The following is a 27,997-nucleotide window of genomic DNA, read 5'->3' on the forward strand; positions in this document are numbered from 1 at the left end:
GCAGACTGTAGCTAACTGTAGGAAGACGGAATGCCTCCCTCATCGTAGAAGACTTCTCACGGCTTCTGCAGATCCCCAAAGACACGCTGTAGAATTCTCGCGATCACCCACGTGGAAATTCTTGTAATCACCCTGGGGTAAAATAACAGCAACCTCTCTGCAAACGGCTGGTGGACGTCTTGCTGGTGTCGGGAAACGACTTTTTGGTGTACGTTAGTATGTCAGTCAAAGTCACTGGTCAATCTAGGAAAATTAAACCCACATACTACTTCTATCAAACAATGATCTCAAAAAGTCAGAAATACTAACTGAACGTTCTCCTAAACCAAATTAACTCCCTTAACATGACTACCAAATCATAAGTCATTATCGCAACTCTCTAAGAAAAAAAAACATCAAGTTCTCCAACTCAATTCTCCAAACTCACACATCATCACACACACAATTCAGAAATCACAGCAACTCCACGGACTTCTGTACTCACATTTCAAACTCGAATGTGCTCACAAGAAAAAAAAAGACAAGACAAAAATCGCAATGAGCCCAAGGAAAAAAAAAAGAATCTCGTAACACCCAGACCAAAAAATGTTCTTTCAAACTCTGATATTGAACAACCCACAAAAAATCAGACTAAAAAAATCTCCAAACGTTTTAACAGCGAAACCCCCTTTACTGCTCAATAATTAATTACAATGAGACTTAATGTCAAACTCCCATTTACGTAAGCAGCAACCCAGAAAAATCACATCTCCCGATAAAAAAAAGAAATGCTACTTAAGCTCAATCCCCAAATTACATCTCTCACAGGAAAAGGAAGAAAAATATAATAAAAAAAAAAAAAAAAAACAAAAAAAAAAAAAAAAAAAAAGGATAATCACAAGAACATTTCCAATCTCAAAATACATAATACATGTATAATATGCATAACTCCCGCGTTTTTCCCAAGAAATGCTCCATGTAAAGTTATGGAATTTGCCAGAAAGCAAACTCTCACATGCTGCTTTCGTGAAATGCTATTGTCAACATTTCCAGATATTGCAAAATTCTGATCTGTCACCATCAGAGGAAAAGAATCAGCAAAATGTTCATCACATCGCTTGTCAGCAGAAAAATCGACTGCGGACGTATGCTCTAACATCAGCATAAGAATTGTCTTGTCAGACACATAAGTTTGGAAACTCATGATTCTCTAGAAAAAAAAGGTCTAACTGACACATTTCACAGAATTAACTCCAGGATATGACTAATGTGTTCAAAAATTTGTCTCAAAGACTCATTCTCTCAACATGACTTTTCCCCAAATTATATTTCTCCAAGAATAACACACTTGTGAACATAAAAAATGCACACATCTCCAAATGACTCGTAATGCAGTAATGCCATTCGCCTCTAATAGTCACGAAATCAAAAAAGAGAACCACAGAAATCTTCTCTTGTCTCGAAAAAAACTCCATAACACAAAAAAAGGTCACCCACCAAAGATTAATTCCAACTCCATATTTCACCATATTAATAATAACACCACTCGGTTATAAAAATATTTCCTCCATTTGGTTAACAACCAACCCCCTTATATTATTCTCTCTTATTTCTCCAATAGCCATATGTTAATAAAAAGAACAACACCACTCCAAGAATAGAGAATAATCACCTCTATTTTGGCAAATGCAAAATATTTACCTCTATTTCCCCAATAACTCCATGTGGAACAACAAGGCTCCAAAAAATATATCTCCAAAAAAATGTGCTCTCAAGGCAACTAACTCACACTCACAAATATTGCCCCATAATTCTCAAAATATGTGTCTCCATTTGCAACAAAGATGGCTGCAAAATAATTGAACTAAATATAGCTCATACCACTATTGGCAAATATAAAAAATGGCCAAAAAAAATATATCTCCCATATATATATCTCAAAATATAACTCCAAAATAAATTATACCTCCAATTATCTCTCCGAAATTAATATTCTCAATTATAACTCCAATTCTCCAGAGAATAACTCAATGTTATAGTCAAAAACTATAAAAAAACTCTCTCCATTTTAGCATAACCTGCTAAAAAAGGGCAAAAATTCGGCAAACTAAAAACTGTCTAGAAAATTTCTAGACAAAAAAATCACCAATGTGCCACAAGTCATTATAACAGATAATTCCCAACTCACAGTGTCTTAGCCAAGACTTCTCCATATGCACTACGACATAGGCCACTAGAAAACTTAACTAAGTTTCCTATCTCTCACAAAGTTGTCACAAATACAACAACTGTATTGTGCAAGAAAACTCACATAATCTGGAACACAAATATCCAGAGAAAAAATGTAGTGCCATTACGTATGCATTCAAAAACGTGCAAAAAATTCTCCCATATATTTCTCTATAGCATCAAATCTAGAGCTAAAACACGAACACGTTCCCGAACAATGACTCTAAGTCATGAACTGAGATAATATTCACACTAACTGGAGAGAAAAAATAAACTAAAATTCACCCATGGTAAAAAAAAAAACTTGTGTCAGCTATGGCTAACTTCCAAAAAAGGAGAAAAACTCGCTAGATGTCAAGCAATTATCTGCTGAACTCATAAAAAAAGGAAAAAAAAAAAAAATAATGTGTTGTTAGTTCCTCCCAAATTCAAAAAGATTCACCTCCCTTGATAGGCATTACGGCACCCACGTATTAGTATAAAAAAATCAGTATCAGAAATATCATTATCACAAAATCACCAAAAAAAAATTTCTATCATCAAAATCATTCTCAGTATCAGTACAAAAAATATCACCAATGTTAATGCTTGTCCATTCTCCAAAAACCAAAAAAATTCAGCAAAAAATTCAGCAAAAATTCAGCAAGATTCAAAACACAATTCACCAAGATTCAGTCAGATTCATCAAGATTCAGCAAAACTCATCCCCGTGAATCACTGAAATATTCTCCAAAGTTACAAGAACTCAACAAATAATTAGCACAAGACTTCTCCCATTAACTCATCATAATAATTATCCATGAATAATTATCTGTAATAATTATAGAACAATCTCCCATGAAATATCTCAAAAACTCTCGTAAAACAAGTCTCCCTTAATGATAATTATACTTAAGCCACCCTCCCGTGACACATCTCAAGTATAATAATTATTAATAATAATAATAACAATAACTCTCCATAGCAATAATTCTCTTGCAAAGATCTCAAGTAAGGGTGAAAATTCAAATAGCCATACACTGGTATTGCTGAATCCTATGACATACAATTTCTCCAGCATACACCATGACTAACACCATTGCCACACAAAACAGATACAACACCAATCCTCGCATTTCAAAGTAATTTCTCCAACACAATAAAAAAAATAATCTGTGTATCCCCCCCACCCCCCCTTATATTTGTGTCTTTCAAGGCACAAAGAAACATATAACAACATCCCGTGCATGTTAACTACTTTTCCTTTTTCCCCTCATTCACGGAAAAGAAAAATCTCTTTTTATTTCCTTTTCTCTTCGTCCAAGAGAGAGAAAAAAAAAACTCTTTTCTAAAAAAGACTCTACGGGCGTTTTACTTCATCAACTAATCAATCAGCTGATATCTTAGCATCCAATGTCAAGGCCAACGCATCCCCAACAAAACAAACCAAAGAAAAAAAGGAAAAGGGGGAGTTCACCGACACTGAGAAAAAAAAATTTCTCCCCCCCGTGAGAACAACCCCTCAGTCAAGCGCAGAACAGCCCGAGGCATACCGTAGTATCCCCATCTCCCTTGAACAGTGTCTGAGGACCCCTTCCCAGGTATACACTAGTACCCATCTCGCAATGCCCTCCCCTGCACCATCTCTCGAGGGAGGCCACTGGTACCCTCCATGCAACTATCCCCCGAGGGATGCCAATACCCTCGCAATGCAACGCGCTTCTCTGCAGAAATGTGCTGAGCCGTAAAATTGTGGCCGCTCTGTCTCTAAACCAGATATGCTTATCTAAGCACAGTTCACATGCATAAAAAAACACATCTCTATACACTCTCATGTGTTTAAAACAAAGACGAATACGTCTATTATAACACATGCAAATAAAAACAAAAAAAACACGTCACTATGGGGCAAGACAAGAAAAAATTGTTGACCTCTTGAACCAATCCCATAACCCTGAAATATTTAAACAACATCCCTCTCCCTTTGATAAACAATAGTTCCTTAACACTTACCACTCCATAATGGGAACAAAAGGAACTCGAAATTCGCGTAGAATACGTAAATCTCGTCGGCACAATACAAACGCGATCGGTGAAAACGCAGCTAGCAACCGTCACTCATGAACTAGACTGAGTTGCTTGTCTCACGGCTCACGCCCTGAAGAATCTCGGTACGAGCAAATTTGATGACCCTAATAGAAATTTTCTTTCCTCATCCCCCCATCCCACGGATGGATATTTTCTCTACCCCTTTTTTCACTTAGCAACCGGGGGAGCGATCTAACAATTTAACAATTTTCCACAATCCCGCAAAGCTTTGTCGTTCGAAAACTATCGCCTAAGCCATAACCCCTTTTATTTTCTAACTGGCCACCCATCTCTACATTGGCATTCCTAGGCATAGAAAGAAAGAAAACTTTTATACCCCCTCTTAACCGCCTGCCCAAAACCACCACTGTAACTGGGGGATTCTCCCCCCCCCCCCCCATTATTCATAAGGTAAGCGTGGACACAGCAAAACGGGAAGGCAGACCCGCACACCCCATTACTCATAACCTTTCTCTCTCTCTCTCTCGGCAATCCCTCTCTCTCTCTCTCTCTCTCCAACTCTTTCCTCTCCATTCTAATAGGTAATGAAAATGAGAGAGTTGCATCATAACATTAACGTTTATTAACAACTAATAAATAAATCAACCAATCAAGTAATCCAGACTTACAGACTAACTCAAAAACAGTACAATGTCTAGTCACCAAAAAAAGTCTACACCCCTCTGGGAATTCTTTGTTCCCCCGGCATTCCAGATCCGTCTGTTTCAAAGATACAGAACACATCCTGGTAAGTACACACACAAGTTTAAAGACAAAGTTAATAAAATGGAACATCTTACAAGATATCAAACAAGCCATCCCTTTGGCTAAAGCACTTCAACACTTACCCAAACAACCGGACACTAAAACACTATTAATAAAAAACTCCCGGCGAATGCCACGGCATCTTGCCTGTGACTTGAAGCCCTCTTGTCAAAATCCTCCCATAGGCTTGGGTATGACACTTTTAACAGAAAGAGGCGCACACGCACATACGAACACACAGTTCGATAGCGCCTCGCGGTTCTAGCTGCATCCAGTTTCACAAAGGCACTTTGAGAAGAGTTCATAAAACTGTCGTGCATTGACTTGTTGAACTAAGCAATTTTATCTCACGCCACCCCCAGAAACTCATTGTCAGCTACTCTACACTGTTCCCCACATTCCATAGGTCACAGGGAACACATGGACAATATATTATTAATCAAAAACCCTAGGCCTTACATATATATATATATATATATATATATATATATATATATATATATATATATATATATATATATATATATATATTATATATATATATATATATATATATATATATATATATAGTATATATATTCTTATAATCACTCTTACAAGTCATTTTGTGTATTGTTTACCACCGGGACAAAATGAGAAACGGTTGTAAATCCGATCGGTGTTTCCTATATTGCTAACTAATCCATCTTCAGAGGACTGATACAGAGTGGTGGAAAATCATAACACATATGCTAACAGGACAGTAGGTACATACGAACATACAAACGGCTGGAAACCAAGTAATTCCACCTGACAAAGATTCATAGGAGAATTCCTTCCTCCCTTTTGAGTGACAGGTCGAATTTTACAAATATTCGGCTAATCCCGTTTCCTTTTCCCCGTCTTTCAAGAACGTTTTTAAACATTAGACAGCTTGCTCTTTTTAAAATAAAGGATCAGTTTTATACAGAAATTTTCTTTTATTAAACTACTTAGTGAAGTTTCTTTCCAGTGCATTATAAGAATAGATTATGCTTTTGCCCTTCCCCAGAAATAGACAAACTAAGGCTAGAGGGCTGCAGTTTGGTATGTTTGATGATTGGAGGGTGGATGATCAACATGCCAAGTTGAACGTATGATTGGTTACACTGACATGAGCAAAAATATCACTGTTTACCTGTTCATTTCTTACTCATATTTAATGCTGGTCTATTCTCTTTCATTATTTTGCTGTACCGCCTTTCATATTCTATTTCTTCCACCTTACTTTTCACTCTCTCTAACCATTGCGCCATAGAGTTAAAGCGAGGTTTTCCTCCTGTTACACCTTTCAAACCTTCGCTCTGTCAGTTTTCCTCGTAGCGTTGAATGACCTCACCATTAGGCCCCACCCAGCGCTTGGCCTTTGGCCTCATTTCTATATCTCTACACAGCGAACCTACTTCAGCTCTGTTCAGCGACCAAAATAATACCTACTTTCTGTTTTTTTTCCATCTGTCCATCCGCCTGTGGTGTTTGCGCATGGTAACACTGCATCCCGGGCTTTAAATAATATCCTATTTCGAATATTAACGGTGTAATTCGCATACAGTGAAATCTTAAAACACTTTTCAGTTGAAAATGTACACCCAGATATCCTTTTATTTACCTAAAACTTACACAGCGTAACTATAAAAAGCCTGGGACGCAGAGTTACCATGCGCAACCACCACAGGCGGATAGAAAGTTGGAAAAAAAACAGAATATAGATCCCGTCACGAAATGCAAAAATGCCCAGATAAGACTAATGAAAGGAGGAGGAGGAGGAGGAGGAGGAGGAGGAGGAGCCCCTCTCACCTCAGGCACCCTTATGAAATACTTCCGGTCATTTAGCAGAACTCGGTCCTCGTTGATGGTCCACTTGAAAGTGGGCGAAGGGGCGGCTTTCACGCTGCACTCCAGGCGGGCCGTCCCCCCCAAGTGAGCCCAGGGACTCAGGTAGGACTCTTCTGCGCCTTCTTCCACTTCGTCGGGAACCTCTGGAGTTTCTGCAGAAGGAGAAGGAAGGATAAAACTGAGTGGATGACTTTTAGACTCGAGAGAAAAGACGGACTTGTGCAATGGTGCTCAAATTTGTTGTAATGGATGACGAATTCACAGACATTTGACGAATACGTAAAAATGATGAGGGACACTTATTTCTCTCTCCGACAAAAAAAAACAAAATTGCCCAGATGGAAGGAGGCTACACATCCTTTCACTGTCTTGAATTCGATGATATATTATAAATACAGAAAGATGATGATGCATCCTTAAGGTATGTAATAGAAAGAGTGCCAGTTTTGTAAGCAAATGAGTGAAAGGTAACATTAAAGAAAATGCGAACATGCGAATTCACATTAGTCCCGAGTAGCCAATCAACTTCTCCATTACAAAATGGGTTGTATTTTAGTTGGCAAAGGCAAGATATTTTAAAGCTACGGTACCAAAGCAACAATACCTATATCGGTAAAAACAAACTACTCGAATTACTAATCACCTTGCCAACTGACCGTCATTTCATGTATCTGCTGAAAATGAATACCTTTGGAAAATGGGCAAACATAAATATCAGGATGGAAATAAGGCAAGTTAACTGAAGAAGAGTAAAGCCATTAACTGAGATTGATCACTTAACCGAACTTCAAACCTAACCAAAATGTTTATTGCCATCATCTGAGAACCATTCGTGTTAATCAGTCGATAAAAAACGACTTTAGCCTATTTCCAATTTCTAAGAACCACTCGTATTAATCAGTATATAAACAAGAGTTTAGCTCATTGGTATTGACTGAGAAACACTCGCGTTAATAAGTGGATAAACAAGAGTTTAGCTCATTGGTATTGACTGAGAAACACTCGTGTTAATCAGTGGTCAAACAGGAGTTAGCTCATTGGTATTGACTGAGAACCACTCGCGTTAATCAGTGGATAAAGAAGACTTTAAGAAGAGAAACTACTTACGAGTTACGACGACGGCCGCGCGAACGGGCTCCGCCCTGGAGACGACGTTGGAGGCGAGGCACAGGTAGAATCCCGTGTCTGCTCTGGTCGCCCCCTCGATCGAGAGTCTGGCTTCGCCGATGCCCCAAGAGAGAACCTCGGAGTTGCTGCAAGACATCACGAAATTCTCTGGGGTTACATAATGTCTCCTGCATCTCAACAAATGGCGGACTTAGGTCATAACACAGGGCAACCATAAAGAGCATTGTGGAAAAAGAAACCCACAAGATAACTGAGTATAACTTGTTCACTTGTAAGTATTTACATGGCATTAACACTCGGGTGCTTTCAGGCCACAGGAGTCTGAAAGCACTCGAGTGTTATTGCCATGTAAATACTTACAAGTAAACAAGTTATACTCGGGTATCTTGTGGGTTTCTTTTTCCATCTTCAGAAGAAAACTGAAAGAAGTTTTTGTTTGGTTCAAAGAGCATTGTTTTATATATTTTCCCTATTTCAAACAGCATTGTGTCATATATTTCACAAATTTTACATGGTCTGCTTTTTCGCGTATAAATGATTACGTCATGGGGTGAAGTCGAATTTATTGCCAAATAGAGGAAGCCTTTGTTTTAATACTTTTTTTTTTCGTGCCAAAAAACCAGTCGCTGTCAATACCATCTGCTATCGATATTTTGATTAATACGATTTGCATGGACAGCAATTCTACCGGAGGTATTCTGGATTTGCACGGTGGAAAATAATCAACAAAAACGTCAAAACTGGAATCAAGGAGTTATTACTATAATTCAGGGATTTGAGAATGTGATTGCAAACACCAGAAAATCTTTGGCTACGTGATATTTGAAAAGTTGAAAGTTATAAGCCTAAATTTATATTTTCAGAAAAAGAATAATTTTTAGATGTCACTATAGTAAATCGGCATTTGTCATCATTAATATATAAAGTTGTGGTTTCATTTTAAGGAAAGGGAGTCTATCAAAGCATTAAATCTATGAAGAACAGATCTCTCGTTAGTTGAGAGCGGTTAAAAATGTCAGAAACGTCTAACAAAGTGACTCTTTTCTCTGTGAGGTATTCCATCTGAATATGTTCAGGAGTAGGAAATTATTTTACAAAATCTTTATCTAAACGTTTGTTTTTCTTTAAAATTCATTTTTATGTCAGGCTATAAAGTACATTTATCTAATGAGGGCGTTGTGACTTTGATATATCGTTTTATAAAATCACTAACATAGCACTTATGGTTGATTACGATCATTTATTTGGACTTTTTTACCATTATTTCTTGGTGTGTTGCATTTCAGTCATGGCTTCTCTTCCTCTCAATCACCGCTAAAGAGGAAACCGCTGCCCTTCCTTCTTTATTCAGGAGAGGTCACTCAGCGCCCAAACGAGACTGAATATTTCATTTCATCTTCTGGACGTCAAATTGCATCAAAATGACGCGAATATTTGATGCCGTCGAGGCTAAAGCTTCCTCCGTTTCATATGCGAGCGAGCGGATATTGTAAGATCAAACCGGATTTGCACCGGAATTGGCTCTCCAGCACAGATTTCGGCTTCTGCCCTCTCGGCTTCCGGGGATCGTTTTACTCCTATTTCATTGCGGCACTGGGCGCCTCGGTGGCGTGGTCGGTTTGGTCTTGGTCTGCCACCTCGGTGGCCTCGAGTTCCATTCTCGGGCATTCCGTTGAGGGGTGAGTGATGTCTATTTCTGGTGATGGAAGTTCACTCTCGACGTGATTCGGAATTCACGTAAAGCCGTTGGTCCCGTTGCTGAATAACCACTGGTTCCATGCAACGTAAAAACACCAGACAAACAAACATCTCTTTAGAGTGAGCGGCGTACCTAACCATACTACATACAGGGAAATGTTTATTCAGTATTGAGGACATTGACCTGATTGCCTACCTGCTGTTATCCTCCTGTCTGACCCAGGTCACGTTCGGTGTAGGATTGCCAACTGCTGTACAGAGGACGGAAGCTGAGCCACCCTCATCCACCGTCACCCGTTTGGATGTCACGATGTTCTCTGGACCATCTGGGTTCGAAAGACAAGATCTGACATGACTGATTGCCTACCTGCTGTTTCTCCTGTCTGATGACCCGGGTCACGTTTCGGTGTAGGATTGCCAACTGCTTGTACAGAGACGGAAGCTTAGCCACCCTCATCCACCGTCACCCGTTTGGATTCACGGGAATGTTCTCTGGACAAAATCTGGTTCGAAAGCACAGATCTGACATACTGATGCTTGGCTCCTGATTGGGAAGGAAAAGGCTGGTCAACTTGGCCTGAAGGAAAGCACAGCCGGACAAGGTGGGAAATGGACAACATTTCCGCTCAGAAACTAACATACTGGAAAATGAGGGCAGTCTCTCCTCTTTCTCTCTCTCTCTCTCGCTCCTCTCTCTCTCTCTCTCTCTGATAATCTTACACATTAATCAAATATATATATATATATATATATATATATATATATATATATATATATATATATATATAATATATATATATATATATATATCCTCACAAAATCAGCTTTCATGTTCCTATTGCAATACAACTAAGTAACCTATATTCGTGTCCAAGAAGATTACCCACGTACTATATATATATATATATATATATATATATATATATATATATATACTATATATATATATATATATATATATATATATATGTGTGTGTGTGTGTGTGTGTGTGTGTGTGTGTGTGTCTGTGTCTGTATAAGGAGAGACATAGAGACATAGCCAGAGAATTACTCCTGTAGACGTGAAATAACAGCTATACATAACACATGACACCATTTACCCAGGAATACCAGCTGACATATTCTCAGTCTTAACTCGATGAGCCCAGATACACACACATCCACACAAAAGAGAGAGAGAGAGAAAGGTGGGGAGAGAGAGAGCGTTTAATTTTGCAAGAGGTATCGTGGCATCAGGTAATCACAGGGGATAATGGAAAATGAGTCGAACTGCCCCTGTTTCAACCTTGCGGATTGACCCCGGCTTTGGTTGGAGATTAATGACACTTCCGGAGTTCCAGCAGAGATTCATTAGCTTCAGCCGGCCTCTTTTATGCCGAAAAGAATCAACTCAATAGTTTTCGAGCATCTAAAGCGACCAACATCACTCCATAGAGAAATAACATTTGACTTATTCATCCCTTCGTTTGTGTCAAGAGAGCGTCAGAACGTAGGAAGCGAGTCGACCATATTGTCTGTCTCGTCTTGTTCTTGTTTCTTTTGAGTTTCTGGGAACATTTTCGTTATATATGCCTGGAAATGATTTACACTTTGGCCAAAAATCATTAGATTTATCCTGAGAAAGATGCACAATATATGTATATGTATGTATAAATTGGATGCTCTTGAAATATTATATCTATGTGTGTGTGTGTGTGTGTATACATATTGCATATATATATATATGCATAAATACATACATACACACACATATATATATTATATATATATATATATATATATATATATATATATATATATATGCTCACTATTAGGAACCCTTGGTCTCTCAAATTTAGTTTAGCCATTTCATCTCAGCCAAGAACATCCAGAGAGGGCAAGATTCAGGAGACGAGTGATCTCACTCCCCAAATCTAACTGCTAGTTACCAGCAACAAGGACCAAACCTTATTGCAGACTCCTGCCACCCAAAGGACAAACATCTCCACCAAATGAACGAAACCCTCATCTCAAATTCCGACTTTACCACTCTATCTCCTTTACCTTAAAATCTTATTTCACCTTTGACTTATAAGTATGAACTTTACATTGACCATGATTTCACTCTTCGAAGAGGCATCATTAATTGATCTGTCTCTCTTAGTTCAAAGGTGATGGCCCAGTTTAAATTCATGTTTGACGTTGACGTTAACGTAGGTATGACCTAGACTTTAACACTGACTTTGACGTCACTGTGTAATAAGAAATCTTTAATAAATATCCATTGCATTATTCGACCAAGTTCTGAGCATAATATAATACATAAATCAATGGTCGGAAGTAAGTTGATCAAAACTAGTAAAACGAAACCAATCATATTTCAAGGACAAATAGACAAAGTCGTTGAACGTCCAGACAATTCATGCCAAATACCAATTAGCAAATTTGCACTTCTGTTTCATTAGCGGAGTAACGACATCAATTACGAATCTATCGCATACATGTCAAAACAATGAAAACAATGTCCAACATATTTTGACCCACATAGAAGGTCAAAGGTTACATCCCTTTCTACTCAAACATTTATTCAGTGTTTTCCAATCACGAGCCTTTTGTAATATTTCAGTCAGCATCCACCTGCAACTCTCATGTTAGCTTCTTGACAAACATACAGGGCGTCCATAAAGTCCCAGTACCATTATGATCAATAAATACTTGTAATGGTACTGGGATTTTATGGACACCCTATATCAAGAGACAAAGAAGCAATGAGGCTCAACTGAAAAATAGCATCAGTGGGTAATACCAGGATAATAACGTCAGTTACCTACAATAATATGTATAAAAACAGCCCCAAATTATAGGATAACTCTTGTCAGGTCATTCAGCCATCTGTTAGTTTAAAAGAGGTGAAAATCATGTAGCCTTTTACTGGAAGATGATTTGCTGCTTGACTTTAATGAGAAATCATATTATTAGAAATGTTGGTAGAAAAAAACATTGCAAGTGTTTTCTTCAAGTGCAATAAATTCGGTCGTATTTGACAAGACTTCGAGAGGGACTGTGCCGACCTGCTCACGGTGTCACGCATGAATTTATTGCTTTCTGTTCTGATATATTGGGATTTGATTACAACTGCAAGTTTTAGTCATATTTCAGGGCTAAAAACACGTTTATTGAATACGTTTTTCTTATGTAAACATGCTTATTTGAAAGACACTTATGCTGAAAACACTCGACTCCCCGTGACGCTTAGCAAGTCTGTGTGAAAGAATGAAACTGCCCCAACCAAAACATTGTAAGAAAACTCCCCAAATTACCGAATAGAACCTGATGAGGAATATTCGCATGTTGTAAGCTACTGAAAATAGTATCTAGGTGGCCGTGAGTGCGATTCTCGGACATTCCATTGAGGTGTGAGAGATGTGTATTTCTGGTGATAGAAGTTCACTCTCGACGTGGTGCGGAAGTCACGTAAAGCCGTTGGTCCCGTTGCTGAATAATCACTGGTTCTATGCAACATAAAATACCATACAAACAAACAAACTTGGATATGCTACTAGTTTTGTATATGGTACTGTTATTCTTAGTCAGGAGAGACAGATAGATGAATTTATTATTTATGGTAATCACATTATTAGCCACCTTCCCACTCATACCAGTATGTTTCTGTACAAAATAACAAATGATTTAGCTGCAATGCTGAAGTGTCTATTAGTGTTCTCTGTTTCATCAGTTACTGCGTCATCATGCTCTGTCTTGGTCTCTGATACTGTTGCCACTTTGTCTTCAGTCCCCATAAATGAACTTCAACGTTGCATTGTTCATTTTTTTTATTTCACGCAATATATAAATGTCCATTCTTCTTGCAGTGAGTGCTGAAGGCATCTTTCAATCTCCGGACCTCTGGAAACCAGTAACTGATTTCTTGGCCGCCTTTTGTAGCAAAGTTTTCTATGTGGCTGAGGGAAGTCCTGCCCACTGTTGGATTTCATACACTTCCGTCCTGCTGCCAGGATGAGTTCAGTCCTCTCTTGCCCAAATATGGAAATCTGTGTTTCAATATTTTCATCGAAAGCCAAAAAATAAAACATTTGCATAGCAACGGGGCAGAACTGGAAGGCTGATAGACAGATCATCACTGGGAACAGTGAATAGGGTTCTGGATACTTTTCCTTTGTTCCCTAAGCAATTAAAGTGAGTGTTCATGGCTGCATCTTCGAGATCTCATATAGGAACATCTTAGCAGATTCGTGATGCTAACACCTGGATTATTTCTCAGCATTTTAGCTCATTCCAGGCTAAATACCATGAACCGTTTGGGATGGTATCATTCTGTCATGAAGTCAGTCATTTACTGCGTTGTTAGATTGTTGATACCTATGGATAAAAACTTAAGTATATCATAGTTTAACCAGACGACTGGGCTGATTAACAGCTCCCCTAGGGCTGTCCCGAAGGATTAGGTATTTTGACGTGGCTAGGAAACAATTGATTACCTAGCAACGGGACCTACAGCTTATTGTGGCATCCAAACCACATTAAATCGAGAAATTAATTTATAATCACCAGAAACAAATTGCTCTGATTCTACGTTGGCAGTGAGCGGAATCGAACTCGGGCCCACCGAATCGGTTGACGAGCACGTAAACCACTCATCCAACGAGGAACTGATAGCTATGGGTATCTTTCCATACTTGGCAGTGTTGGTACGGAGTGAGACTATTTTCTTACTTCTTTGTTAAGAATTACGAGTGCAAGTTTGTCTTACTGAATCAAACTGGTTTCCACGAAGATTTTTAGCCCAACATAATAGTCTTCCTGTAACTTAGTTGATGTATTAAACTTTAGACAATATGAGCAAGTAAAAAATGCACCTTAGTTACTTCAGCGCAGTCGAGTTTTCTGTACAGCATAAAATGCTGTATGAAACACTCAGCCACGGCCTGATGGGGGCATGTGTTGTTAGCACCTATAACGGTGCCAGACGCACGATCACGGCTAACTTTAACCTAAAATAAAATAAAAACTACTGAGGCTAGAGGGCTGCAGTTTGGTATGTTCGATAAATGGAGGGTGGATGATCAATATACCAATTTGCAGCACGCTATACTCAGTAGTACGGAAGGACAGGACAGACAAAGCCATCTCAACTATTCTCTTTTGCAGAAAGCTAAAATGAGAGCTTCCATCAGCCGACGACGTTCCCTTGTTCCCTTCTGTCCTCCTCAGTTTGCCTGTATTCTATTTTTCTTCATTCCTCCATATTCTCACTTTATGCCTTCTGTTTGCCTTTCTCCACCTCCTCACACACTGCTTCCTGTTGGAACGTGTTGTGATTTCCCAAGCTTCCCCATTCTGCTTCTCTCCCTTGGCGCTCTGTTTTCAATGATTCGCTTTCCTCCTGGACTAATTCTATCCAGTTCTTGTTTTATGTGGACCTCCCTCCAGTTTTGTAAGAGCTTCATTTAAAACGGTAACTTATACACACATGAAACACAGATTCTTTACAATTTATTGATATATAACAAAAGACGGGTCACCATGTGACGTATGCGGAGTCGCGAGCTCGACTCCCCGCTCTGCCAACGTTGAATCAGAGGAATTTATTTCTGGTGACTAGAAATTCGTTTCTCGATATAATGTGGCTCGGATCCCACAATAAGCTGTAGGTCCCGTGGCTGGGTAACCAGTTGGTTTCTAGCCACATAAAAATATCTAATCCTTGGGGCCAGCCCTAAAAAGCTGTTAATCAGCTCACTGGTCTGGTTAAACTAAGATATACTTGACTACGTGACGTGGTGGTGCAGACAGAATAGATGTGTCTCATGGTACGTCGTTTCCAGCGCTTATGTATGACAAATGTCTGCCTGTGCCCACTCAGTGTATATTTTTATATTCGTAGCTGAAAAGACTTTGTTGCAGATTATGGGAGGCTAAATCAGCTTATGAATTGACAATGGAATCTCGTTTATTTGTTTATTAATATTATGCAATATCTTTATGTCCTCATTCTTGGAAAACCATAGTACATAGAAAATGGATTTTCTAGCTATTTGTTAGAGACCCTAACAATAAAATTATTCATTATCAGAATACTGTAGCAGGAACAATACGTGATCCGACCTCCAACTTACTTGAGGCGCTTGCTTAAATCTGCGGTCAAATAAAGCATCGTTTCACCAACAAAAATTAAAGTAAATACTCTATATTTTATTAGAAATAATTGTTCTATAGTGTTTAACATGCACATTATTTATTTTTTTACATTTTCATTCTAATAAATAAATCATAAAAACCTTTCCTAAATTCCTGTATCATTACCTCAACGCAGAAAACCTTTTTCAGACGTTTTTAGGTTTTTCCGTAGACCTTTCCTAAACCCCCCTCCCAACAACAACAACATTTTGCAATGTTTGGAATCCTACGTTTTCCAAAATATCCAAACAACAAAAAGTCACAAAATATGGCAAATACAAACAAAACTTAACTACATTTCTATCTTCATCCCCACAAACACAGACGAATCAACGAAAGACACCACAAGCATTTTACGATTTGATCAGAAGAAATCCTGGAAAACCTACTATTTATCCAGACTGTTCAAACAAGTTTCTCAATAACCCGCAAAGAACACCTTCATTGATGCCATTTCGTAATATTGTTATTTTCATTTTGCTTGCCTGTTCGTCTCTGTCTGCATAATGCAGTCAGTCTCTCAAGGTCAACCTTTATTTTTATTAATTGTTTTTCAATTTCTATTATTTTTGTTTTAATCATTTTTATTATTTTTTACTTTTATTTTCATTTTAATTGTCTAAATTTTTATATTTATTGCTTTTATTTAATTGTTTACTATTTATTATCGTTTCATCTTTTTTTTTATTTTTGTTTCATTTTCCAATTAACTTTTTTAAAGTTTTTTTTTGTGTTTTTATTTTTACATTTTATACATACTTCTTTTTCCCACAGTGTTCTTACGCCTGATTGCTATATGTATTTCCACTTCTCTCTCTCTCTCTCTCTCTCTCTCTCTCTCTCTCTCTCTCTCTCTCTCTCTCTCTTTCCCAAAAAGGAGAATAGATGACCAACGAAAGGAGCTCTGGCAAAACCAACTCACGTACACTGGACATTAATGACGAAGGAAGCGGTGGCAGTTCCCCTGGGACTTGTGGCAGTGACAGAGTATTCTCCGGACTCCTGGCGATGGACCCTTCTCATCTCAAGGCGCCCCCCCTTCCAGTTTGCCAACTCCTCCTCCTCCCCCTCCCCCTCCTCCTCCTCCAGCGACAGGCTCCATTTGGCCCTCCAACTCCAGAGGACCGTGCCACCAGCTGTACCTGAAGAAGTGCGAGAGTGCCATTGTGAGTGCCCCTTGAAGCTCTCTCCAATAAACAACTTTTCAGTGGCAGGAGGGAATGATTGATAGATGGCAAATTGAACTGATGGAAGACTTGGAAAAGATTTAAAGGAATTTTGAGCTTCTGGATTCAAATAACAACGAAAAAAGCTGATGGAAGTTGCTATAAGTAGCTTAATAAACTTACAAGTAAAATGCAGCTAATCTAAGCCAAGCCAACGTCGTAATTGTTACGGTAATGTTTTTTTTTTCTTTTTGTGAATAAAAGAGAAAATCATCTGCCATATCTTTCAGCTATTATCAACCAAATAAACTGACGTTAGTCGTTTCCATAATTCTGATTTTTGAACAATAGAAATTACGAGAAAAATAGGGAATATACATAATATCTTGTAGAAAAAGAAGAGCTTAATTCAAAGGGGAAACTGAACGTCAATAAAAGGCAAAATGAAGACATAAGAATGGTGCCATTGTCACCTGTAAAAGTGGTTGTCATATCCCATAGATAAACTGAGATACATCATACGTTCATCATGAGTTTAAAATTTCAATCTTTTCAGACGACATGATGAACACAGATTTGTCTCAGGGACCACTGCAGGCGCATCTATTGCTAAAACCTTCAGATGACTCGTTCTGAGGAAGACCAACATTCCGAATCCAGGGATAATGGCTGGGGACTAAGTGACACGAATCACATAATCCCTCCTTTGATAAGACCTTCGTTTTTATGCCATTTCGAACGATTAAGTTGAGAAACAAGGCTTTCCTAAGGGTCCATTTTTTCTTGTTTATTTTGGCATTCTGTGAATTCTTTCTGATTGTCTTTCTAATTGTGATACACACTCACATGCACACACACAAACATATGTATACACGTATGTATGTGTAACTGAACCACGAGAATATGGACGCGATGAATACATAAATAAAGACAGCATTGACGAAGGCAAGAGAAATGATGGCAATCTACAAGGCCTTTCGACTTTTTGTCCTTTACTTAGCTAAGTACATATATATATTATATGTGTGTGTGTGTATATCACAATTATTACGACAATCGGAAAGCTTTCACAGAAATCATGGGTTTCGCGGAATTCCTAGGGATTATGTAAAATAACAAATTCGCTTAGGAGCACGGTGAAATAGTGGTTCATCTACACTGTTTCGCCGTGTTTAGTACTAGCCCCTGGGGAGTCAAATGTATTCGCCGTGTTTAGTACTAGCCCGTGAGAGATCAAACGTCCCTTAGTGCATCTGATCCCCCAGGGACTAGTAATAAGCACTGTAAAACAGTGTAAATGGAGCAGTTTCACCGTGTTTAGTACGACCCCTCTGGAATCAGATGTTCCTAAGCGAATTGGTCATTTCACATACGCCTTAGAGATCTCGTGAGATCCCTGGATTCCACATATTCCTGCACCAACAGATTTCACACAAAGCAGAGGAAAACCTTACTTCACTGGCGGAGGATTTGCAGAGGCCGAAGCCGTCACCAACAGGTCCTCTTTTTCATGGACGTCGATGGTTCCGCTCGGCACCGACTCCAGACTGGCCCATCTGCAAACAACGCAAATAATAATAATAGTAATATGTCCGGAGGCAAAACTTTTTTTTTTTTTTTTTTTTTTTTTTTTTAGTCAACATACAAAAAGGCTAAGTAACGAGAACTGAAGGGATAAAGCTACCAGATGGGAGCAACATCAAACACATAGATGAGACAGGATATAAATACCGGGGAATAATGGAAGGAGGATATAAAACACCAAGAGATGAAGGACACGATTCAGGAAAGAATATATGCAGAGACTCAAGGCGATACTCAAGTCAAAACTCAACGCCGGAAATATGATAAAAGCCATAAACACATGGGCAGTGCCAGTAATCAGATACAGCGCAGGAATAGTGGAATGGACAAAGGCAGAACTCCGCAGCATAGATCGAAAACCAGGAAACAAATGACAATACACAAAGCACTACACCCAAGAGCAAATACGGACAGACTATACATAACACGAAAGGAAGGAGGGAGAGGACAAGTATAGAGGACTGCGTCAACATCGAAAACAGAGCACTGGGGCAATATCTGAAAACCAGTGAAGACGAGTGGCTAAAGAGTGCATGGGAAGAAGGACTAATAAAAGTAGACGAAGACCCAGAAATATACAGAGAAAGGAGAAAGACAGAAAGAACAGAGGACTGGCACAACAAACCAATGCACGGACAATACATGAGACAGACTAAAGAACTAGCCAGCGATGACAATTGGCAATGGCTACAGAGGGGAGAGCTAAAGAAGGAAACTGAAGGAATGATAACAGCAGCACAAGATCAGGCCCTAAGAACCAGATATGTTCAAAGTACGATAGACGGAAATAACATCTCTCCCATATGTAGGAAGTGCAATACGAAAAATGAAACCATAAACCACATAGCAAGTGAATGCCCGGCACTTGCACAGAACTAGTACAAAAAGAGGCATGATTCAGTGGCAAAAAAGCCCTCCAGTGGAGCCTGTGCAAGAAACATCAGCTACCTTGCAGTAATAAGTGGTACGAGCACCAACCTGAAGGAGTGATAGAAAACGATCAGGCAAAGATCCTCTGGGACTATGGTATCAGAACGGATAGGGTGATACGTGCAAACAGACCAGACGTGACGTTGATTGACAAAGTCAAGAAGAAAGTATCACTCATTGATGTCGCAATACCATGGGACACCAGAGTTGAAGAGAAAGAGAGGGAAAAAATGGATAAGTATCAAGATCTGAAAATAGAAATAAGAAGGATATGGGATATGCCAGTGGAAATCGTACCCATAATCATAGGAGCACTAGGCACGATCCCAAGATCCCTGAAAAGGAATCTAGAAAAACTAGAGGCTGAAGTAGCTCCAGGACTCATGCAGAAGAGTGTTGATCCTAGAAACGGCACACATAGTAAGAAAAGTGATGGACTCCTAAGGAGGCAGGATGCAACCCGGAACCCCACACTATAAATACCACCCAGTCGAATTGGAGGACTGTGATAGAGCAAAAAAAAAAAAAAAAAAAAAAAAAAAAAAAAAAAAAAAAAAAAAAAAAAAAAAAAAAAATAATAATAATAATAATAATATACCTCGAAGCAATACTTAGGGTGAATCAGTGTAATGGACAAAGCAATCAAACCCGTAAAGGTATGAGGTAAAAATCGCTTATACATAAATCTTGATTCTCGGCCCCTGTCATGCATTATGATGACAGGTATAGGGAAGTTTGCCTGTTGGGTTCGCAAAGTGCAGTTTTACCAATTTGACTCTCACTGCATTCGTTAACGAAGCGACAACGTAGCCGGAATTTTGACTACGGCAGTAGGGAGCTCGTCAGCAAGCAAAGAGGTGCTCTGCTTTGAGGAGCAGTGGGGCAGTGTAAGGACGTGGTCCAGTAACCCTCGAGTAAACTGAAAGAATCCCAAGGTAATCTTCGTGATATTGACCGTTAGGTTAAGTGTTTATTCTATATTGTATATAGAACATTTGAATATTTATTGATGCTTATTTTACACAAGTAATTGTTTTGTTTTAGGAGTGGGCAGCAAATACCGTAATACGTCTTTGGTAGTGATCACCTTTTGTTACGTGTGCTTTATCTCTCCATGGGTTTTCTTTTAGGTGATTGTGTTAAATTTGGCGTTCAAAATTTTATGGAATATAACTTTTAAAGTATTGTGGTTTTGTGTTGACACTTTAATTTTGGTGTAATTAGTGTTGTCATTGTAAGAGGCTTTTCTTTTGTTTTTCTTTTAGGTGTTGACCGCAAGTCACGTACCGACTTTATTGTCCTGGTCTATTGAATTGCTTTATACGTTGCTGTGTGTTAATGTATTAGTTACGATTGAATATTAGTTTGCATTTAATTATTAGGTAGCTATTATTTTGGTTTATGTTCAATGTTAAGTTTTTGTAATAAATATATTTTTTAAAGAAATTGGTTTCCTTTCTGCAATATTTACCATTGTCTTGTGTATGAACCTTTTATGAAGGGAACGGTCTCCTTACCCTAGTGAATTAAGCCATAACAAGCTTTATCTAAAAAATTCACGTGACAGCCCCACTCTGTCAAAAAAAGATTAGAATAGAATAGATTACAGAATTTAGACCAAAAACAAAGCATTGAGACCCATGAGGTCATTCATTCAGTGCTCAAGCTGAAATTGTCAGCAAAAAGGTTTTAGAGGTACAACAGGAGGAAAACCTCAAAGCAGTTGCACTATGACTCAATTGTTAGGAGAGGGTGGGAATTAAGATGGAAGAAAGTGAATATGAACGGAGGTACCGTGAAGTGAACGAAAGGGGGTGTAGCTAGGGGTCGAAGGGACACTGCAAAGAACCTTAAGTAAAGTTTACGTTGAACCGGTTGAGGTTCACTGCCGGTAATACCTCGTACGAGGCCTGCCAAGAAATGCCGCTCTGCAGGGCCAGACTTCAAAAGGAAATTCACGTTAGTTTATCTTATAAGCATCAGTTATCCTATTTTTGTTATTGCAGTAGTTGGTGAATATGAATGATTTTAATATTTCCTCTAAACTATCTTGAAAAATTTCCAAAACTCCGAATATCACTGCAAAATCTTCTCAGCGAAATGAACCATCTCAGTTATGGTACTTCGAATTTTGAGTCCTATATTCACTTGATTTCGATTCGCTCGTAGAAATCACACTTTCTTTGCAAAAACTCAGGAGCAAAAACGACAATTATGAAGCAGTTCGATGATTCATAATTTTAAGAAAAGAAGAATTGCAAATCGTGGTCCATCTCTTTCCTTATTTTTCTCTCAGGGACATCTAATGAGAGAAGGAGAACTGGGGGAAAAAAAAAGAAAAAGAAAAAAGGAGAGAAAAAAAGAAAGGAAAAAAAAAAAAAAGAGAAAAGAAAAAAAAAGGGGAAAAACCAAAGCATTTACTTACGCAGCACATTCAGTGATATGTTTGTGGAGAGAACGACTCCCAGGCCGTTCTGGGCGTCGCAATGGAAGGTCCTGCCATTGTCCTCGATGAGAGCCTTCACCTTCATCTCAGACCTGAAGGAGAAGAAGTCTTAACTGCATTATTCATTTCAACACACACATGGCAGTCCTTAGGCTCTAAGTCACTGAAATAAGCTGAGAGGATAAGAATGATTCAGAGTCCCAATCATTGTAGGATATTCTTTACACATGCCATGATACTGGAATGGCAAAGGCTTTCTGTCGAATAAGTCAGACTTATTTACACCCATTGTTGTTTTTAAATAACTAGAGGGTCGTGAATTTTATGTTAACCTACGAAACCTATGAATTTATCCGATGAAATACCAACAGGGAAATTGCATCTCTCTCTCTCTCTCTCTCTCTCTCTTTCTGTATATATATATATATATATATATATATATATATATATATATATATATATATATATATATATATATATATATATATATCGAGCTACAATGTCCTTTAATATCTAATTCGCTCTACCTCGGAATTAATATATTCTTCATATATGCTTAACCGAAGGGAATGTTTTTTTCCTCGATAATAGATTTGCCTGGACCAGGGCGCGAACCTATGGATCCTTTCAAACCAGGAACGTCAGTGAAGCTTTTCCTACTACACCACCGCGAGAGGTTAAAAGTTCATGTCGCCTCTCACCCTCATATAACCTTTCGCGCGCAGGTAATTAGTTGGTTTGGAGAACAACATCAACCCACCTCGACTCCGGTAGTGTTTTGTAGTGCTTTTGACAGCACGTAGCCAATCTATAAGTCATACACATTTCCGTGATTCATATACATATATCGAGCTACAATGTCCTTTAATATCTAATTCGCTCTACCTCGGAATTAATATATTTTCATATATGCTTAACCGAAGGGGAATTTTTTCTCGATAATAGATTTGCCTGGACCAGGTCGCGAACCTATGGATCCTTTCAAACCCAGGAACGTCAGTGAAGCTTTTCCTACTACACCACCGCGAGAGGTTAAAAGTTTCATGTCGCCTCTCACCCTCATATACCTTTCGCGCGCAGGTAATTAGTTGGTTTGGAGACAACATCAACCCACCTCGACTCCGGTAGTGTTTGTGAGCTTTTGACAGCACGTAGCCAATCTATAAGTCATATCACATTTCCGTGATTCATATACATATATCGAGCTACAATGTCCTTTAATATCTAATTCGCTCTACCTCGGAATTAAAATATTTTCATATATGCTTAACCGAAGGGGATTTTTTGCTTTTTTCTGATAATAGATTTGCCTGGACCAGGCGCGAGCCTATGGATCCTTTCAAACCCAGGAACGTCAGTGAAGCTTTTCCTACTACACCACCGCGAGAGGTTAAAAGTTCATGTCGCCTCTCACCCTCATATACGCGCGCAGGTAATTAGTTGGTTTGGAGACAACATCAACCCACCTCGACTCCGGTAGTGTTTGTAGTGCTTTTGACAGCACGTAGCCAATCTATAAGTCATATCACATTTCCGTGATTCATATACATATATCGAGTTACAATGTCCTTTAATATCTAATTCGCTCTACCTCGGAATTAATATATTTTCATATATGCTTAACCGAAGGGGAATTTTTTCTCGATAATAGATTTGCCTGGACCAGGACGCGAACCTATGGATCCTTTCAAACCCAGGAACGTCAGTGAAGCTTTTCCTACTACACCACCGCGAGAGGTTAAAAGTTCATGTCGCCTCTCACCCTCATATACCTTTCGCGCGCAGGTAATTAGTTGGTTGGAGACAAACATCAACCCACCTCGACTCCGGTAGTGTTTGTAGTGCTTTTGACAGCACATAGCCAATCTATAAGTCATATCACACCATTTCCGTGAGTTCATATACATATATCGAGCTACAATGTCCTTTAATATCTAATAATTCGCTACCCTCCGGGAATTAATATATTTTCATATCTGCTTAACCCGCCGAAAGGGGGAATTTTTTCTCGATAATAGATTTTTTTGCCTGGACCAGGGCGCGAACCTATGGATCCTTTCAAACCCAGGAACGTCAGTGAAGCTTTTCCTACTACACCACCGCGAGAGGTTAAAAGTTCATGTCGCCTCTCACCCTCATATACCTTTCGCGTGCAGGTAATTAGTTGGTTTGGAGACAACATCAACCCACCCTCGACTCGGTATAAAATAGTGTTTTGTAGTGCTTTTGACAAGCACGTAGCCAATCTATAAGTCATGGATCCAAACAAATTTCCGTGATTCATACCACAGATAAAATATCGAGCTACAATGTCCTTTAATATCTAATTTTCGCTCTACATTTCGGGAATTAATATATTTTCATATATGCTTAACGAAAGGGGAATTGTTTTTTCTCGATAATAGATTTGCCCTGGACCAGGGGCGCGAAACCTATGGATCCTTTCAAACCCAGGAACGTCAGTGAAGCTTTTCCTACTACACCACCGCGAGAGGTTAAAAGTTCATGTCGCCTCTCACCCTCATATACCTTTCGCGTGCAGGTAATTAGTTGGTTTGGAGACAACATCAACCCACCTCGACTCCGGTAGTGTTTGTAGTGCTTTTGACAGCACGTAGCCAATCTATAAGTCATATCACATTTCCGTGATTCATATACATATATCGAGCTACAATGTCCTTTAATATCTAATTCGCTCTACCTCGGAATTAATATATTTTCATATATGCTTAACCGAAGGGGAATTTTTTCTCGATAATAGATTTGCCTGGACCAGGACGCGAACCTATGGATCCTTTCAAACCCAGGAACGTCAGTGAAGCTTTCCTACTACACCACCGCGAGAGGTTAAAAGTTCATGTCGCCTCTCACCCTCATATACCTTTCGCGCGCAGGTAATTAGTTGGTTTGGAGACAACATCAACCCACCTCGACTCCGGTAGTGTTTGTAGTGCTTTTGACAGCACGTAGCCAATCTATAAGTCATATCACATTTCCGTGATTCATATACATATATCGAGCTACAATGTCCTTTAATATCTAATTCGCTCTACCTCGGAATGGAATATATTTTCATATATGCTTAACCGAAGGGAATTTTTTCTCGATAATAGATTTGCCTGGACCAGGGCGCGAACCTATGGATCCTTTCAAACCCAGGAACGTCAGTGAAGCTTTTCCTACTACACCACCGCGAGAGGTTAAAAGTTCATGTCGCCTCTCACCCTCATATACCTTTCGCGCGCAGGTAATTAGTTGGTTGGAGACAACATCAACCCACCTCGACTCCGGTAGTGTTTGTAGTGCTTTTGACAGCACGTAGCCCATCTATAAGTCATATCACATTTCCGTGATTCATATACATATATCGAGCTACAATGTCCTTTAATATCTAATTCGCTCTACCTCGGAATTAATATATTTTCATATATGCTTAACCGAAGGGGAATTTTTTCTCGATAATAGATTTGCCTGGACCAGGGCGCGAACCTATGGATCCTTTCAAACCCAGGAACGTCAGTGAAGCTTTTCCTACTACACCACCGCGAGAGGTTAAAAGTTCATGTCGCCTCTCACCCTCATATACCTTTCGCGCACAGGTAATTAGTTGGTTTGGAGACAACATCAACCCACCTCGACTCCAGTAGTTTGTAGTAGTTGCTTTTGACAGCACGTAGCCAATCTATAAGTCATATTCACATTTCCGTGATTCAATATACATATATCGAGCTACAATGTCCTTTAAATATCTAATTCGCTCTACCTCGGAATTAATATATTTTCATATATGTTAGCCGAAGGGGAATTTTTCTCGATAATAGATTTGCCTGGACAGGGCGCGAACCTATGGATCCTTTCAAACCCAGGAAACGTCAGTGAAGCTTTTCCTACTACACCACCGCGAGATTGGTTTAAAAGTTCATGTCGCCTCTCCACCCTCATATACCTTTCGCGCGCAGGTAATTAGTTGGTTTGGAGACAACATCAACCCACCTCGACTCCGGTAGTGTTTGTAGTGCTTTTGACAGCACGTAGCCAATCTATAAGTCATATCACACTACAGCAGTAACTGAACGTCATAAAGAGCCAGTGATCTTTCATCTCCCTGGGGGAGACGCGAACCAGTCACATCTGAGTGGCATGCCACGACACTATACAGGTGTGTGTGTGTGTGTGTGACTGTATGTATGTAAATGATGTGTGTCTTTCAATATGAAGCCATTTTCCCTTTGAGGCAATAGTTTGTCATCGTCATTAGTCACCTCTACTTTGCGAACTCTCTCTCTCTCTCTCTCTCTCTCTCTCTCTCTCTCTCTCTCTCTCTTTTCCCTACCGTTTATCCTGCACTTTCTCGTCTTCTTCTCCTCTTCTGCAGAATTTCGTGCACTTTCCTCCAGTCGATTAAGTTTCATTCTCTCCACAAGACAGAATTATATCAAAAACTCTTGGAATGTTTCTAACCATGTTTCTAACCTTGTGAATATTGTTAAAAAATATCCACAATTATATATTAAAAATATATTTCTATGTAAAAATATAGAGCAGAGAATTTCGGACACCTGAACGGTGTTCCTCATAAGTTCATGACATTTAAACGTTACACTGATGAGGAAGACCGTTCAGGTGTTCAAAATTCTTTGTTCTATATTTTTACATTCAAAATTCTTTGTTCTATATTTTTACATTCAAAATTCTTTGTTCTATATTTTTACATTCAAAATTCTTTGTTCTATATTTTTACATGGAAATATACTTTTAATATATGATTCTGGATAATTTTTAACAATTTGTTTTCACGAAACAGAATTTCTTAATTTTTAATATTATTACCCCGCCCCATGACCTCCATCCACTTTGCAAGCAATTCGTTTAAAAACATTACCCCTTATTTTAGTTGATTAATTTGCATTCAACAATTATATTAGCTTCCATAAAGATGATGACCTTGCTCATTAACCACATATTGCATTCCAGATCACGCTTCCAAAAACATTTATAGTTTTTTTTCTGAACGTATTGCTCACAATCTGCCACTCAAACTGCTTCGCTCATTATGTCATTCCCTTGAGTGGTAATCCCTTTGTCCTGTTTAATTAACTCTCAAGGACTGTAAATCAGCCTTCGAGAGATCATCCTTATTCAGATTCATTACTCTTTTATTGCTTTGTATTTACCCCTTTTTAACCTTGGCATTTTTGGTTTTCTGTAAAGAAAAACTAATGAGATGGCTATTTGTCTGTCGGCCCTCAGATCTTAAAAACTACTAAAACTAGAGGGCTGCAAATTGGTATGTAGATCATCTAACATCCAATCATCAAACATACCACATTGCAGCCTTCTTACCACAGCAGTTTTTATTTCATTCAAGGTTAAGTTAGCTATGATCGTGCGTCTGGTACTTTTGTAGTTCTTCACTCTTTTTTCAAAATCTATCACTAGTTTTGCCATCATTTCTACCCGACTCTTGCCTCTCAGTACCGTATAGTAAAAAATATCAGCCAATTCAACCTCTTACGCCAGAAAGTTTTGCCTAATACTGATTTCCTTTCTATGACCCTTAATATTACTCTATTCATATGACATTAGACAGACATGGGGAGATATAAAACACACTTGTGTCAGACCCACCTTTACACCAAACCATTCTCCCATTTACACGAATTAGTTTTCACTATTAGAACTTTAGATGACTCTCAACAGTCTCAACAAAATAGAGAAGCTTCCACATCACATCCTCAGCAACCTTCACACAGCAGCTATTTCAGTTCCATGGTAAGAATTATACGTAACCTCACTCATAGCCAGTTCCTACGACTCTTACAGCACACTATCGACTCGAAGACAATTCCTTCCAGATCTAAAATCAAACTACGCTTTCTCTAAAATCTTTTGCTTCTATTCTATTAATTACCTCATCAGAACACCACCATACTCGTCCCTAAGCACAGTAAGTAATGCGTTTTTATAGGTGTCT

The 27,997-nt window shown here is 38.8% G+C and overlaps 1 protein-coding gene across 1 annotated transcript in view; it reads right to left on the reverse strand.

Annotated features, from left to right (window-relative positions):
• LOC135209816 (hemicentin-1-like) overlaps nt 1-22,108 on the reverse strand; it is a 26,153-nt gene extending 4,045 nt beyond the window's left edge. Inside the window, exons 1-5 of the mRNA XM_064242589.1 lie at nt 22,003-22,108; nt 16,824-17,039; nt 9,917-10,046; nt 8,002-8,147; nt 6,793-7,046 (exon numbers count right to left, since the gene is read on the reverse strand). Of these exons, the coding sequence (XP_064098659.1) occupies nt 6,793-7,046; nt 8,002-8,147; nt 9,917-10,046; nt 16,824-17,039; nt 22,003-22,108 (852 nt within the window). The remainder of the gene's footprint in view (nt 1-6,792; nt 7,047-8,001; nt 8,148-9,916; nt 10,047-16,823; nt 17,040-22,002) is intronic.
• Nucleotides 22,109-27,997: the final 5,889 nt, after the last annotated feature.

This window comes from Macrobrachium nipponense, chromosome 38 (genome assembly GCF_015104395.2).
Source record: "Macrobrachium nipponense isolate FS-2020 chromosome 38, ASM1510439v2, whole genome shotgun sequence".
NCBI lineage: Eukaryota > Metazoa > Arthropoda > Malacostraca > Decapoda > Palaemonidae > Macrobrachium > Macrobrachium nipponense.